At 41.3% G+C, this 15563-nt stretch overlaps 1 protein-coding gene across 1 annotated transcript; it reads right to left on the bottom strand.

Annotated features, from left to right (window-relative positions):
- Positions 1-1539: 1539 nt before the first annotated feature.
- LOC116698905 (mitochondrial import inner membrane translocase subunit TIM44) lies at positions 1540-14607 on the bottom strand. The gene is made up of 13 exons (XM_032531129.1): positions 14502-14607; positions 12568-12672; positions 11826-11990; positions 11590-11670; positions 11249-11398; positions 10168-10301; positions 7860-7945; positions 7389-7481; positions 6824-6948; positions 6445-6495; positions 4028-4117; positions 3656-3766; positions 1540-3545 (listed from the first exon to the last, which is right to left on the bottom strand). The coding sequence occupies exons 1-13, from the start codon at positions 14529-14531 to the stop codon at positions 3426-3428; spliced, it is 1341 nt and encodes a 446-aa protein (XP_032387020.1). The 5' UTR covers positions 14532-14607; the 3' UTR covers positions 1540-3425.
- Positions 14608-15563: the final 956 nt, after the last annotated feature.

Here is a 15563-nt window from a genome sequence, read left to right as displayed (position 1 = left end):
CATCAAGTATTCCATTTGAAAGAGAGATAACATACACTACCGTTCAAAAGTTTGCTTTTCCACTCACTTCACTGGTTTCCCGTCTCTGCTAGGATTGAATATAAGGTCTCAATTCTCACCCACCAGTGCATCTATGGAAATGCCCCCCCCCTTACCTGAAAGAACTACTCATCCCTCTCACTACAACACGATCCCTCCGCTCAAAAAACTCCAACCGCCTCCTACTCCCTAGAACTAAGCTCAGCACCATGGGTGATCGTGCATTCTGCTCTGCCGCTCCTTGGACTTGGAATGCCTTCCCTGACCATCTTTTTTACCTTGCTTTTATGATCTTACCTGTAGCACTTTGAGATTTGTTTAAATGTAAAGCGCGTTAAAAATAAAATGTATTATTATTATAAGTTATTTAATTTAAAATATTGGTTAGTGGTGTCAAACGATTCAAATATTTAATCGCATTAATGTCATAGTTAACTTACAATTAATCACACATTTTTATCTGTTCTAATTGTCCCATTATTTTTTTTTTCTCATTTTAATGCTCTTATTAACAAGGAAAAAGTGCATCGGCTTGCTTTGTGCAAATGTTTTTTATTGAAAACAACATTGGCATAGAGTTTACTGTAGAGTTCAATTTTACACTAGCATTCTCACTTGGAGCAAATAGTCTCTCACACACTGTAACACTGTTCATCAATAACAGGGTGAAAAAGATGCTTTGACAAGGGGGGGGAGGTTGAATTGGCATCAGCTGTGCGCTTGGCCATCAAGTGGTATTTCAGACTGGACGAGCTGCAATATGTTGACGATGTGTTCACACAGATCACTTTGGTCTTGTCAGTCAAACCATTTGGCAACTTTTAAAAAGTTGACTTTCCATTCCGAATATTATTGGCATCCACTTCGGTGTCTCATGCTCGCCATCCACTCAAAACGTAGCGTTACTACTCATTGGCTGGTTCGCAAGCCCAAACGGCGTGTGCTCGGCGTGCCTGTTGTTTTGTTTCCGGTCTAGCTAGATCTGGTGTGTTGTTGTAGTTTTTCTAACGTTACTAGTTGTTGCAACAGCATGTGAAAAAACTACAAGTTTTGCAAGGCCAAAAAGAATGTTAATCTCACGATAAACAAATTGACGCTGTTAAAATGGGTTTGCGTTAACGTGTTTAACTGACAGCACTACTATTGGTGTATATAATTGGTGGGTTTTATTTGACATATGAGTGACAAATATCATCAGAACACACCAGGAATGTTACTTGAGCTTGGTGTGACCAGCAGGGAAAGTCATAAATTCTAGTTAGACCATCTCACATCACATGCTTTGGCCGAGAATGACAACTGTTAAAACATGCTCAAATTCCCGTCTTATATTGTACGTACTAAAGATATTTGCCAGGAGCTCAGCTTCACACTCACGGGATGTTTCTGTAAATGAATTAATTAGTAAAGGAAAGAGAGTTGCAGTACAATCATAAATGTGTTCAATCGGGAGTAGAGGCCCACAGGGTCACACAGTGTCAGAAAACAGTTGACAACGGGTACAGTAATGTGCGTATTCATTCAAGTTTTCATCTTCAGCACTAACCTCTTGAAAGCCCACGTGCATAACAGCAAAACAAACATTTTTAGTAAAACAGCTGAAAAATGAACAGCATGAGATGGCAAATGATCCTCAAACAACAAAGCTGCCATGATGACAGATGACATATTGGAATGTGGTCCCAAAGAAGCAGTACTCCACATTTCATATATTTACAAGGAGTTGAGAGCTTATATTAATATGTAGATACAATACAGTTCTTCTTAATGACGATGTACAGAATATACAGTGGCTGGGAGCCCAATGCACAACAACTTGAGAAAACATATGCTGCCATTAAAAATTCAAACAAGGCCATGTTTTCTCCAGCTGCTTGTGTTCTCTCAGGCCCTCTGATCTACAGTACACATCACAGTATGGAGCCTGACTACACAGGTCATTACATCATATATTATATGGGTCAATCCTTATCTTACTTATTGTACTATGTATGTTTGTGATAAGTTTCTGATGTGAAAGCCAGCAGGAACCAAGCAGACAACCACCACAGCCAAATTTTGAAGCCAATGCTAGAAAAAGGGTCTGTACTTGATATTCAGAATATTAATGTAACGGCAAACAAATATTTGCTATGGAAAGATAAAGTGGAGTAATGGCGTCTTGAGCGGAGAATGAGTCTCCAGTATTTCGAGTGCAGCCCCTTGTTAAGATGCTTTTCATTTAATGGTCCATGGGAATTTGGCCTAGAAAAAAAAAAGAAAACAGCCTTTTCACTCTTAAAACATTGAAGACTGTCTCGCTGAAATTCACCTTCTTATGTCTTTTTTTTGGCAAAGTGTTGTTAAGGGGTCACTGAAGGGCCAGATATACTCCAGAAAGTGGACGTGCAGTTATTTTTATGTTACATTTGGTGTTTGCCTAGGCAAAATGTACACACATTTGTCAGAAGATCCTCACGGACAGGCGTGTCAGGCTTTATACCCGCACCATACATCCCGTAAGCCAGACTAAAAAAACACTGTTTCCCATAATGCAAATGGCATCTTTTGTTAGACCCTTTCTAGCTGTCTCAAGCCCAATCTATAGGTTACTCTGATGACATCATCTGGGTTATTTTTATATCATTTTATTTTCAAAAGCTCCCTCTAGAGCCACAGATGACATTATACATGTACCTAGTAGACCCCTTGTGACAAAATTGTGATTTAACTTGAATTAACAAGGTATGTTGGTTGCTGCAACAAAGCTCCACCCCACTGCCCAAATTTATATTTCTTGTTTATATTATTTGACACAATAAACCTAGTTTCAGTCTTCAGATATCTCTCTGAAGACAATAGGGCAAATTCACAGGTTCCATGTCCATTTTTTTCTCCCATCGGTCTTCTTAAAACTAGCCACCAGGCTGGTATGGATGGACTCTACCATTGGATAAAACAATGAAAGGAATGGCACGGGCTCATTTTTTAGCCGGTTTGTGAAAAACCCGCTTCCATCCATTCGAAAATGTTCTGTATTCACACTCCACCTGGGAACCCAAACCTTGAGCTGACCGGTACAAGAGACAACACACACACACACACACATTGCTGGATGCACGCACGTTTTCTATCACATATCATGTACCGGTAGTTTAGCTCTATGCATATCCTTGCACCATACAGTAGATTAATATATATACATGTGCATGGGCGGCATTTCGGAAATGTGAGTGTGTGCAAATACAGTCTGTGGCACGACACAGGAGCATGGGTCAACCCTGCGCTCAGATGTTTATGTATAAGTGAGTCAGTACGTGCAAGTGTTCCAGGCACATCCCTGTATCTTCTGCCCTTTACAGTTGGTGTGTCCCATGTCTGCCTTTTCATCTGCGCTCTGCCTCCTCCTAGAGAGCCTGCTCGGTACTGGAGGCAGAGATATCAAGGAGTCTCCAGGCTGCGTTAGGGTTCAGCTCCTCCTGGTCCCGACACAACGCCCAAACATACATCATCCTCATCACCTTCTCCTGTTAAGGGAGGAGGAGAGCAGACGGTCAGTCCCGAAGAGACAGTAAGGAGATGGAACGGGACATGTGTTATTGAGTGCTCATCTAATTTCATTTATGAGTTAACTTACTGGATCTCCTTCCACAATTTCTCCTTTGGGGCTGCGGATCACCATGACAACCTGAGCCTGGAAGGTGATGATCAGCACTGGGCCCTGGTCCATCATCTTACCCATCGCTAGCTACAACACAACGAGAGACAATCAACAAACAATGAAATGAGAAGAACACACTTAACAGGGGTTATTCTTTTACACTTTCTGGCACGTAAACAAGAAATGTCTGCTTTGTTGCACGTATGTGAAGTGAATGTTAGTTCCGAGGAAAAAAGCTCAATACAGAGAAGAAAAAGTGATTACAGATATCACTTTAGACATCAGAGGACACAGTTAAGTGCAACGCAGTGTGTGTGACGGCTGGTGTACGAGTGTGAAAGCACTTACATCTATGTTGTCAATGTCGAGGATTTTGGACTGGAAGAGCAGCCCCAGCCCTCTGGCCTGCTGGATGGGGTGAGCCAGCTGACTGTACGTCTGTGGACAGATGACGATGATGACAAAAATTAAGCTTCACACAAACTTGTATGCCACCTAAAGTGGACGGACCAAAACAGTATTTTCCTTTTTGTGAGGGTTTGGCTGACCAATGTACTTGTCAGTGTGTCAGTTGCTGTAATGCACAACGTCCATTGTGTTGTGTTGAGCTGCTTAAAAAAATGGGATGTTCAGTAGGCCTGCACGATTCAGGGAAAAATATGAATCACGATTTTTTTTTTTGCTTTGAATTGATATCCCGATTCTCTGCCTTGATTTTTTTTTTTTTTTTCCTCTCACAAAGTGTAATGTTTATTGCACACATGAACCATGACAAGACAAATCGGCGGTACCAAACATAGATGTGATTTGGCCTCTATAGCACATTGCTCATCACCGCAAGCCTGTAAACATAGAAGCTTTTTTGAAGAGAGGGGAGAGCATTAAAACCTATTTTATACAGTCTAAATTTACATAAGAAATTCAACAGATTCAGTCGGCTCGTAAAAGTAAATGTGAATTGAAGTCATTCAAAAATATATATATAAAAAACAGTTATTTAAAAATTAAATAGTTAAAGTGAATCGAGATCATGACTTTAATTATTAATCGTGCAGGCCTAATGTTTAATCAACTTTTACAAGTAGAAAGTGGGACAGGGTCACTGGCAGCCGTAATCCTGTAAGCACCGTGCATACACTTTTTCATATTTTTTCATTTAGTGATTAAAATAAAAAGGTGACAACGGCAAATCCTGTCCATATTTTATTGAATAATGCGCTTGAGAGGCATTTCTGGGTTATCCATTCCCTTAACTTTACCCTTATTCACTTAAGCCGTGCAGGGTTATCAAACCCACTTTGGTTTATGGGTCATATACCCCCAATTTGATCTTAAATGGGTCAGACCAGTAAATCCCTCCAGAAACAACAGGAACTTTATCTGCCACAGTGTTTCTTGTCAGCTTGATGTATGACAGGGTTCTAAGGCCATTGTGTGAAGACATTTTCTTTTTTTTAACGGACTTGGGAGAGATGGGTAATATTCCAAGAAAGAAACTCAAAATTTGAACTCTGATATTAACCGAGATTAAAGTGGTAAATCTGGAATTAATTTCTCCTCTGCAATTTTCACAAGTCCTCGAGGGGGCCTGATTGGACGCTATGGCGGGCCGGTTCTGGCCCACAGACCGTATTTTTGACACCCTTGCGTTCGAGGCAACGTTTGAAGGCTGATGATGGTTACGTCACTGGTTACCAATAGCTGAGTTTACCAGTATCATAGCCTAAAATTAGCAAAAGAACACAAATTAACATTTTTTTCAGGCTTTTAAAATACGGCCTAATAAACGAGGAGCAGTGGAGATTCTGCCGAGAGCAGCAAAAGGCAGAGCCTGGAATCTGCTGCTAACGTTAGTGCTGCAGACGACAGCGTTAACACTCCAACGGGAGCTAGCTAGCAGCCAGCTACGTGACAGCTCTGCGTGCTCTGAGTGACCATTCGCCGTTTGCACTCAGTGGCTTATTCAGATATATATTAGTTTTGCTGAAAGACTACATTTTGTATGCCTGTATCAATATTGTGTGCATATTTTTGTGTGTGTGGCTGTTTGTGTGTGGTGCATTTGGCATTCTCTCTTCAGCTAATTTGAGCTACTGAGAGCTGCAATGATGATTGTGTAAACCCGGCCTGTTGGCTGGTATTTGAGTTATGATGGTGTTGGATCATTAAGGTCAGTGCAAATAAAATCAATCAATCCCTCCCTCTTTCTTGTTCGCTAAGTAGACTGTATGTGCGCGCCTGTAACTCCTAACAGTAAAGGTAGCCTACCAGCGGGCGGATTGTGTGTATTATAAAATAGAATAGTGTTAGTATTACCAAGTCGTGTTACATTCAGGTCAACGTGCCTATCTGTTGGTGCTTGATAGGCTTGACTTTGCCATATTATACTTTCAGCCTATTTCTGGAGACTATCCTTGACATTGTTTGTTATTGTTTTGGATTATTTCCATAATAATCAACATTTGCATAAACCAAGCATATTTGTCCGCTCCCATGTTGATTAGGACATTAAAAACTTAAAATGTCAGTTTTAAAGTACATTAAAAAAAAAAAAAAAAGTGTGATTCATTGTGAGTTAACTATGGACAATCATGCGATTTATCGCAATTAAATATCTGAATTGATTGACAGCCCTAATAACAATACAAAGAGATGCTGCTGGGCCTGATCTCGGACTCAAATGCAAAACCCATTTCACCTTCTACGCTGTATTTATTCAGAGTATAATTGAATGCAAACTGTAGAGGCGGCAGCAGATAACTTACAGCTTCGTAGCACCAGTCTTTTAATACATCCAGCTCTCCACGGATCATGGCCTGCAGAAAGGACAGCGACACTGTGTCAATGGTTATTGTTTACAACGTCTGAGAGGATTCCACAGAACACACTGAGCCACACAATCAAACTTATTCTGTTCAATTCCACCTATTTCCATTGTCTTAGCGATTTCATTCCATTACAGCACATTAGTTTGAGTGTTTCCCGACATCAGCGATTACATATGTCTTTTGCTGCTCAGCTTGCTTAGAACTTGCTTTAAAATCTGACTGCTAAATAAAACTAAAAACCCTCAAGTATTGAGTAAAGAGTGAAGGAAGCAGTTAGAGTCGAGGACAAACAGAGAGAGTAGAAAAGTCTATTTACCTCCAGTATGTTAGGGATGATGTCTTTCTCACACTGTTTGAGGAAAGAGTCTTTGTCAAAGGTGGGGTCTGCCTTTACGATCTCTGTCAACACCTCGGACATTTCCGTTTTAGAGAAAAGACCACCTGAAAAACAAACAGATCAGCCGCTACTATAGCTGCAAACATTAACAAATATAAGTTTATAATCCTACGTCTTTCAAATACCCACATGTATCTACAAAACCTGGCCACAACATTTGACTTGGCAGCTGTAAACAACATGCAATCTTCTCTACATTGGACAAATTGAATTAAAACTGGCAGGTTTTATTTCGGAAATGAAAAGCTATGATGGTAAAAATGGGCACACATGTTAACGTCTGCTTGTTTATTTAAAACTACCGTACTTGTTTAAATGGACAACGTATTTTCACACATTGTTTTATAATGACATGAGATATCAGATTTTATTCTGTTTTGGGAACAGATTGTTTATCATAGTGTGTGTGTGTGGATCAGTTTATGGAAAGAGATTACAAGAGAACAATGACAAGAAATTAAAACTAACAGTAGTGGAGCATTACCTAGGAAGCCGGTGACTCGGTCAGTCACAGCTCTGGATGCTCGGACCAGGGCGTTGTCACTTTCATCATATTTCATCTTCATCTCAAAGAATCCTGTAGGAAGCAAAAAGGAAATACTGAGGTGAGGATCACTCAACAGATCTTTTCTTTTTTGCTTTTCTTGTTCTTATGTTAAACAGCTATTATGTATAAAATTGTTTCTGTATTTATTTAACCACTTGGCATTGAATCCTTTGATGATTCTAATGATTGTGACTTTTTGAAAAAGAAATATACATAATATTAACAAGTGTTTTTCAGTGCTAATGGTGGAGGCCAGCTGCGCCTGTGAGGGCTCTACGGTCTACACCTGATGCCTGGACTAACTTCCTTTATAATGCACTACTGTAAAGAATCTGGTGCCACCTGCTGCCCTTAAAGGAAATTACAGGTGATTTATTGTACAACATTTATTCCAAAGTATTTCCTTACTGTTAAAAACGATGTTATTGTCCTTGAACTCCTTCCACTGCTGGTACCACTTAGAGTCCTTGTGGAGAACAACACCCATATCCTCTCTGCATCACAAAATACAAAAAAAGTCATATACAACATTAGAGATGTTTACAATTTCATTCCCAGCTAGTCCACACTCCGTACTTGGGTCTGTATGGGGACTTGAACCTGCGACCCTCCTGTTCCTAACCCAACTCCTTACGGAATGAGCTACTGCCACCCCCAAACAAACGTGGTAATGGATTAAAGGTATAGCAAGTGATGTTATTCCAATACACTTTTTGTCAAATTCAGCGAATATCTCCTCACGGTCAACTAGCTCTCTATTTTCTGTGTGCGTCGAAAAAAAATTCTGTGTGTTTATACACAGCCCCGGCTGTGTAAATGGGAAAACAAACAGAATGGAATGCACAAGCCACAAAAAACTATTACAGCCAATCAGCAACAGGCGCCCACAGTTGATGCTATGGGGTAGGGGGGGGACGCAGCATGTGAATGTGCCGGCCGGCCAGTAGTTATCTGTCTGTGAATTGTGTGTGTGTGTGTGTGTGTGTGTGTGGGGGGAGCTTCAAAAGGAGGGGTTGTATTTGTTTGGCAGTTGAGTTCAAATATCAACAATCTTTGCGCAGCATCAGGTACAGCACCTTTAATAGGGAGTGTAGACATATAGTGTATACACATTGTGCAGGTGAAGATACACTGCTCAAAAAAATAAAGGGAACCTCAAAATAACACATCGTAGATCTTAATGAATGAAATATCTCATTAAATACTCTTTTCTTTACATAGTTGAATGTGCTGGCAACAAATTTCACATTAAAATTATCAATGGAAATCAAATTTATCAACCCATGGAGGTCTGGATTTGTAGTCACACTCAAAATCAAAGAGGAAAACCACACTACGGGCTGATCCAACTTTGATGTAATTTCCTTCAAACAAGTCAAAATGAGGCTCAGTAGTGTGTGTGGCCTCCACCTGCCTGGATGACCTCCCTACAACGCCTGGGCATGCTCCTGATGAGGTGGCGGATAGTCTCCTGAGGGATCTCCTCCCAGACCTGGACTAAAGCATCCGCCAACTCCTGGACAGTCTGTAGTGCCACATGGCGTTGGTAGATAGAGCGAGAAATGATGTCCCAGATGTGCTCAATTGGATTCAGGTCTGGGGAACGGGCGATCCAGTCTATAGCATCAATGCCTTCCTCTTGCAGGAACTGCTGACACACTCCAGCCACATGAGGTCTTGCATTAGGAGGAACCAACCGCACCAGCATATGGTCTCACAAGGGGTCTGAGGAACTGATCTTGGTACCTAATGGCAGTCAGGCTACCTCTGGCGAGCACATGGAAGGCTATGCGGCCCCTCAAAGAAATGCCACCCCACACCATTACTGACCCACCGCCAAACCGGTCACGCTGGAGGATGTTGCAGGCAGCAGAACGTTCTCCACGACGTCTCCAGACGGTCACGTCTGTCAGAAGTGCTCAGTGTGAACCTGCTTTCATCTGTGAAGAGCACAGGGCGCCAGTGGCCAATTTGCCAATCTTGGTGTTCTCTGGCAAATGCCAAACGTCCTGCACGGTGTTGGACGTCGGGCCCTCATACCACCCTCATTGAGTCTGTTTCTGACTGTTTGAGCAGACACATGCACATTTGTGGCCTACTTGAAATCATTTTGCAGGGCTCTGGCAGTGCTCCTCCTGCTCCTCCTTGCACAAAGGCAGAGGTAGCGGTCCTGCTGCTGGGTTGTTGCCCTCCTACGGCCTCCTCCATGTCTCCTGATGTACTGGCCTGTCTCTTGGTAGCGCCTCAATGCTCTGGACACTACGCTGACAGACACAGCAAACCTTCTTGCCACAGCTCGCACTGATGTGCCATCCTGGATGAGCTGCAGTACCTGAGCCACTTGTGTGGGTTGTGGACTCCGTCTCATGCTTGCACTGGAGTGAAAGCACCGCCAGCATTCAAAAGTGACCAAAAACATCAGCCAGGAAGCATAGGAACTGAGAAGTGGTCTGTGGTCACCACCTGCAGAACCAGTCCTTTATTGGGGGTGTCTTGCTAATTGCATATAATTTCCACCTGTTTTCTATTCCATTCCACACGCACAACAGCATGTGAAATTGACGGTCAATCAGTGTTGCTTCCTAAGTGGACAGTTTGATTTCACAGGAGTGTGATTAACTTGGAGTAACATTGTGTTGTTTAAGTGTTCCCTTTATTTTTTTGAGCTGTGTATATTCTTACAGCAGAGGGGTTGAGAAGGTAGTCAGCTACTCACTCATTGGCCTCGAACACTCTGGAGTCGCTGTCGGCTCCTTTGGAGGAGAAATCGCTTCTCTTTCTTAGCTGCGAAGGAGCTCTGTAAGCTCCGGCATCGCCGACATCTATCTCCTTCTTCATGGTCTCCACACCCTGAAGATCACACACAGTTGTACAGTATATGAGAGCCCAACCGATATTATCGGCCAATATTAGTCATTTCTATCGACATCTGCATTTATAATGGTCGATTAAAAAAAGAACCATTTATAATGACTAATAAATGAATTTTGATAAGTGAATATTTAAAAAATAAAAACGGGCTGTCAGCCATGTTATGAGTGTTGGCGTTGCATAGTTTGTCCACCAGAGGGCGCTCTACAACGTCCCTGTTGGCAACACTGATTATTTTTTTGATACTGTGTTTTTGTTCAGAGGACTTTAAGTTTCATATCTGAAGTTTGTATTTTTATACATTTTATTTATCAGAACTTTAATATATTTTGATGTTACTCTGTTCTGTTCTGACAATAAAACAAATCATTATTTTAGTGAGAATTACAAATAACTAATGTTAGGGAAATCCTTTTATGCTTTGTTACACATTTCTGGATAATTGTTTTTTTTTAAATATATATTGGTCGATGTATTTTTTAAATAACGTATCGGTATTGGCCATAAAAATCCTTTATCGTTTGGGCTCTAGTGTATATACAGAACCATTCAGTACAGGACTATCAGGTCAGTACACCATAAGCTAAGTAAGAATGCTTTGATAAAATGGTAAATGATCTGCATTTATACAGCGCCTTTCTACCTTATCGGACTACCTCATCATTCACACACACATTCATGCACCGATAGTGGCAGAGCTGCCATGGAAGGCGCTGGCCTGCCATCAGGAGCATCTTGGGGTTTAGTGTCTTGCTAAAGGACAGGACGAGCTGGTGAACGAACTGTCAACCTTGTGGTTAAAAGTCAACCCGTCACACTACAGTGGTAGTGTGACAACGTTAACCACGCTAATCAGGCGACTCTAGCTGGCAAGCCAGAACGACAAGACATTGGAAATGTATGAATATAATGTTTTCTCCTCTGACCTGTGAGATGGCCCTGAATGCGCCAGTTCTGCCCAGTTTCTCTCCTCCTTTGGAGACGGTCTCAGCAGAGTGCATGGCTGTCTTGGCAGCCTCCTCCACACTTTCCTTGATCTTCTTCCCGATGTCAGTCCGACTCACCTCGTCAAGACCCTATGGGCATTATACCAATACGTTCGCACACACACACACAAGATAGATGCAATTAGGGAGACAACAGGGTTAAATATACAGTATAAGAACTTTCTTTTCCCCAAGTCAAGGCTGTGGATTTTTTTACCCCCACGGTGTAGCAGTATGGCTGGTTTATTGGTAACCGAGACCAAGTGCTGCTGATACCTTACCTCCTTGACGGTCTCTGACAGGGAGCCAAATGTCTTCTTAAACACCTCTGAAGTCTTCACTGTCTCAGACTCTATAGATTTCTATTGAAGGAAATAAAACTAATGTATGCATGTTACAAAAAAACATAATAATGTTAAGCAAATCCTGGTTGGTGCAAAACAAATCAATCATTATTCAAAGAGATATTGTCTAATGTAAAAATCCCCCAAGGCTACAAAACAAACCATGTTCTTACATATTTCCTGCGAGCTTGTTGCAGAGCATCGGACTCCTCAAGCCTCTTGGCCTCTTCTCTGAACTTCTTTATGTTATCTTTCATCTCCTGGTTCTTACTGAATTCCTGACGCAGGTTATCCACAAACTCTCCCAGGAAACCTTTACGTCCTGAAGCATATCGCACCTATTGAGATAAACAGGACTTTAGACAACTGAGTGAACAGATTATTCACATTTTTCTACTGGGAAGTCTGTTTTTATCTGTCTGTGGCATTAAAAGAAGGAACTATTTAGTAGGGTGGATAGCCAGACCCAAATCTAAAAGATCGAGGGTCTGGGACTGAGTAATGAAAGTCGCCCAGCTCGAGGGGCGGCACCAAGCGTCCGTTTGAAAATCTCCCTGCATGCAATTGCATAACACTACGACCAATCACAACAACACACGGGGTGACGTATCCAGAGTCCCATACGCTAAGCTACCAGCAGAGCTAACAGGTAGATTAAACTGTCGTCATCTGTTTAGCTCGCCTCTGGCCCGCCTACATCAGATACACCGATGTGATTGGTGCAGCTCGGCTACATATTAACATAGTTAATGAGCAACACTACTCGATGCCAGAGTAACTTGCTGAGAAAATTCAAATTGTGGTCTCGCAAGAACTTTAGATTTCCAGGGTAACTATGTAGTATGGAAGAAGGCAACTTTAAAAGACAATTAAGTAAAAAAAACACATTTCTAACTGGGAGCTGTCAGCATGTACCTGCACATTTGCAGCGGAGCTCCGATGTAGCGTGTAGACATCACCTCTCCACGCTGAAAAGACCAGAGGTCGGGAGCAGAGGGCAAAGGCTCGTCTGCCAACCAGCTGCAAATTGAGAGAAAAAATACTATCATTTATTTGTCATTGTAAAACATTGTCACAAGGGAATTTAAGTGCTACTCCTTTCAGTGCCTAGAAGTATACACACGCCACACCCTTCCACAAACCATACCCTCACATTCACATAATGGGACTTCTAGTGCATAGAGCATAGTACTGGAAAAGCGTTAATGCAGTGGAAAACAGGCAAGACAATCATACAGCAAGATGAAGTCTTATTTCTGTAATTGAATGTTTAAAGTTGCGATGGCTTTGGAGATAAAGCTGTCTCTGAACCTGGATCTACGGGTTCTGACAGACCTAGGCTCCTGAAGGGGGTAACTGAAAGTGTTTGTGGCCTGGATCGGAGGAGTCCTTGATTATGTTTTTTTTGTTCTGCTGAGGTAGCGGGATGGAGCCACTGTTGGTAACAAACATGGACTCTGCCATGGCACTGCAATGGATGGAGAATGAATGGCAGGTGGTTAATGGGAAACTAAGGAGCCATGCCCCCACAGTGATGAGCAAGGATTTAAAATAGGAAAATGGCAGGACATTGAAAAAAGGTTAGTACGGTATGGTGGACACTTAAGGGTTTTCCTAATGTAATCTCAATCCAAAAAGCAATTTTAAAGAAGGCCAGCTCAGCATTTTTGAACATGTCCCAGGGATCGACAGGATGCTTGGTTATTTCATAGAGTACAACTAGTTATGCTTGTCAGTCAACATTCAGCATTTCTTTTAATTTGTCACCCCTCTGTATCTGCATGGGTAGTGGGTTTAACTATGAGTTGGAAACATTTTGATGTGACCCAAATAGTCACATGTTCTGTCCCTGGTAATGTTTTTAATCAACTTTATTTTGTTAAGTGTTACCTAAAATGGTGCACCCCTTAGTTTTTAGAAAGGGTCACACATTTTGATGCTGTAGGGACACCATATGTAGTAATAATAATAATAGATTTTATTTGAAATGCACTTTACATTTGGAGTAAATCTCAGTGCTACAGTCGGCAGTAAGATCATAAACACACAGTAAGAACATCAATATAAAATCCAAATAGAGGGGGTTGATTAAAACTCATAAGTTCTACTAAAAAGAAATGTTTATAGTTCTAATAGCTGTCAAACTAAAGTATGTGATGATAAAACCATTTGCACTGGCAAGATAGTGTAGTCAGGTGACAGAACCCAGCATGACTTAAACAGATTTTACCATTGTTACTAATCTTGTTAATGCTTCATTACCTGCTGGCTATGGGAGAGTCTAAACGGCTTACTATTTAAAAATAATAATAAATAGCACCTTAAAAATAACTAATAAAAAAAGTTCAAATAAAAAGGGTAAATGCAAGAGAAACAGAATAAAAAAATAAAAAGCAGTAAAAACATTGTTAAAAGGGACGGTGTCACATAAAGCAAATCTATAAAAATGGGTCTTTAGCATAGACTGTATATTATTCATACATTAATAATGTACAATCTACGGCCGTAAGAAGTGATTAAGAGTTCACAGACTCTGCGAGCCTTATCAACCCCTGCGTTTAACTAAATACATCCGGTTTTGAGCCAATATGCACAGACATCTTTTCAGCAACAAACCTAAAACAGAACATTATTTTAGGCGTTGCTAGGTAAACAAGAACATTAAGAAATCTGCCGGTCGGTCTGATGCAACAAGGCCTTCTCTCTCGGACATCTCGAGCCCCCACCCCCCCACCCAACAAAACTGGACGTGAAAAGACTAACAGCAAATCGTTTCTGTCCCCTCTCGTCACCAAATGATCTACTGGAGACTTCAGAGCTGTAAGAAAGGACATGAACGGTTGTCTAACCTCGTAGCACCGACACACGGAGGCTGCCATCTTGATCTTGAAATGCGCGTAGCTGCACGTGGGTCTCTGCTGCAGCAGCTGACCTTCAGCTAAACCAATAGGAGCAGAGCTGGTGGGCTGGGGGCGGAGCAAACTGTCAGCACGCCATAAAACCGGAAAATCCACCCCAAAAAGAAAAAAGAAAAAAAAACATTGTGCTTTTATAATGACACAATTAAATACCATTTGACACAAACCCAACTGTCTACCTGAACAAAACATCACAGATTTTCCCATTCTTTATATTACTGTCCTCAGTCTGTAGGCTTATATATAAACAGTATAACTTATTAAATTATATACTTTGCCCTTCCTTCAGTGGTTTACCTGTAGGCCTGCTCTGTGCTATGACAATAAAGTTGAATCTAATATAATATGATAACATCATTTAATCTACGACATTACATCTAAATGGGTTTAATTTGAGCTCACTAAATAAATCACAATGGTGCCTTTGTGTCCTTGGAGTTGCTCACAGTTACAGGTCTTATTCCCTCGTTACAAAACAGAGTAGACCTCATCAGGTAGGTTGTCACTACAGGGAGTACAATGAAAAAAAGTTACAATGTTATTGTATTTTTTTAGATTGTATTTTCTCCTTAATTTAAAAAAAGATACTCTTTATAATTTTAATTAGAAAAGACTACTCTGCAGCTGTCAGTGGGGAAGTCTAGCTTATCTAATTTAATATACAGTATATGGAGTCTGTATATTTGCAAATGGTCTGACTCTCTTCCAGGATTCAAGTACTGTACTTGGTTTAAGCGTGATTGTGGCTACGTAGATAAGTACCTCTAGAACAACGTAAGTAGACTACACTTTGCTCGGCCGTGGCTATGTAGCTTTGCATTTCCCCCTACTCTCATTTCCTGGTTGTCCTTCTCCATAAACAAGATGAAATCAAGCAGAGGGTTAACTTTTCCTGCTACAGATTTCCCACCCTGGTCAGAAAGCACAGGGGAGACACTTTCCTCTCACTATGACTCTAGAGTCACTACTCACTCCAAAGCTATCAGCCCCCCC

This window comes from Etheostoma spectabile, chromosome 12 (assembly GCF_008692095.1).
Source record: "Etheostoma spectabile isolate EspeVRDwgs_2016 chromosome 12, UIUC_Espe_1.0, whole genome shotgun sequence".
Taxonomy (NCBI): domain Eukaryota; kingdom Metazoa; phylum Chordata; class Actinopteri; order Perciformes; family Percidae; genus Etheostoma; species Etheostoma spectabile.
This window is presented reverse-complemented; position numbering and strand designations above follow the sequence as displayed.

What these genes read in the sequence shown, in the direction of transcription:
- LOC116698905 (XM_032531129.1), bottom strand. Translation starts at nt 14,531, where the DNA reads ATGGCAGCCTCCGTGTGTCGGTGCTACGAG. An exon ending in AGAGTGTTCGAGGCCAATGA is followed by an intron (nt 7,946 to 10,167) that starts GTGAGTAGCTGA and finishes TTTGTGATGCAG; the next exon opens with AGAGGATATGGGTGTTGTTC. An exon ending in CCGAGTCACCGGCTTCCTAG is followed by an intron (nt 6,949 to 7,388) that starts GTAATGCTCCAC and finishes TTTGTTTTTCAG; the next exon opens with GTGGTCTTTTCTCTAAAACG.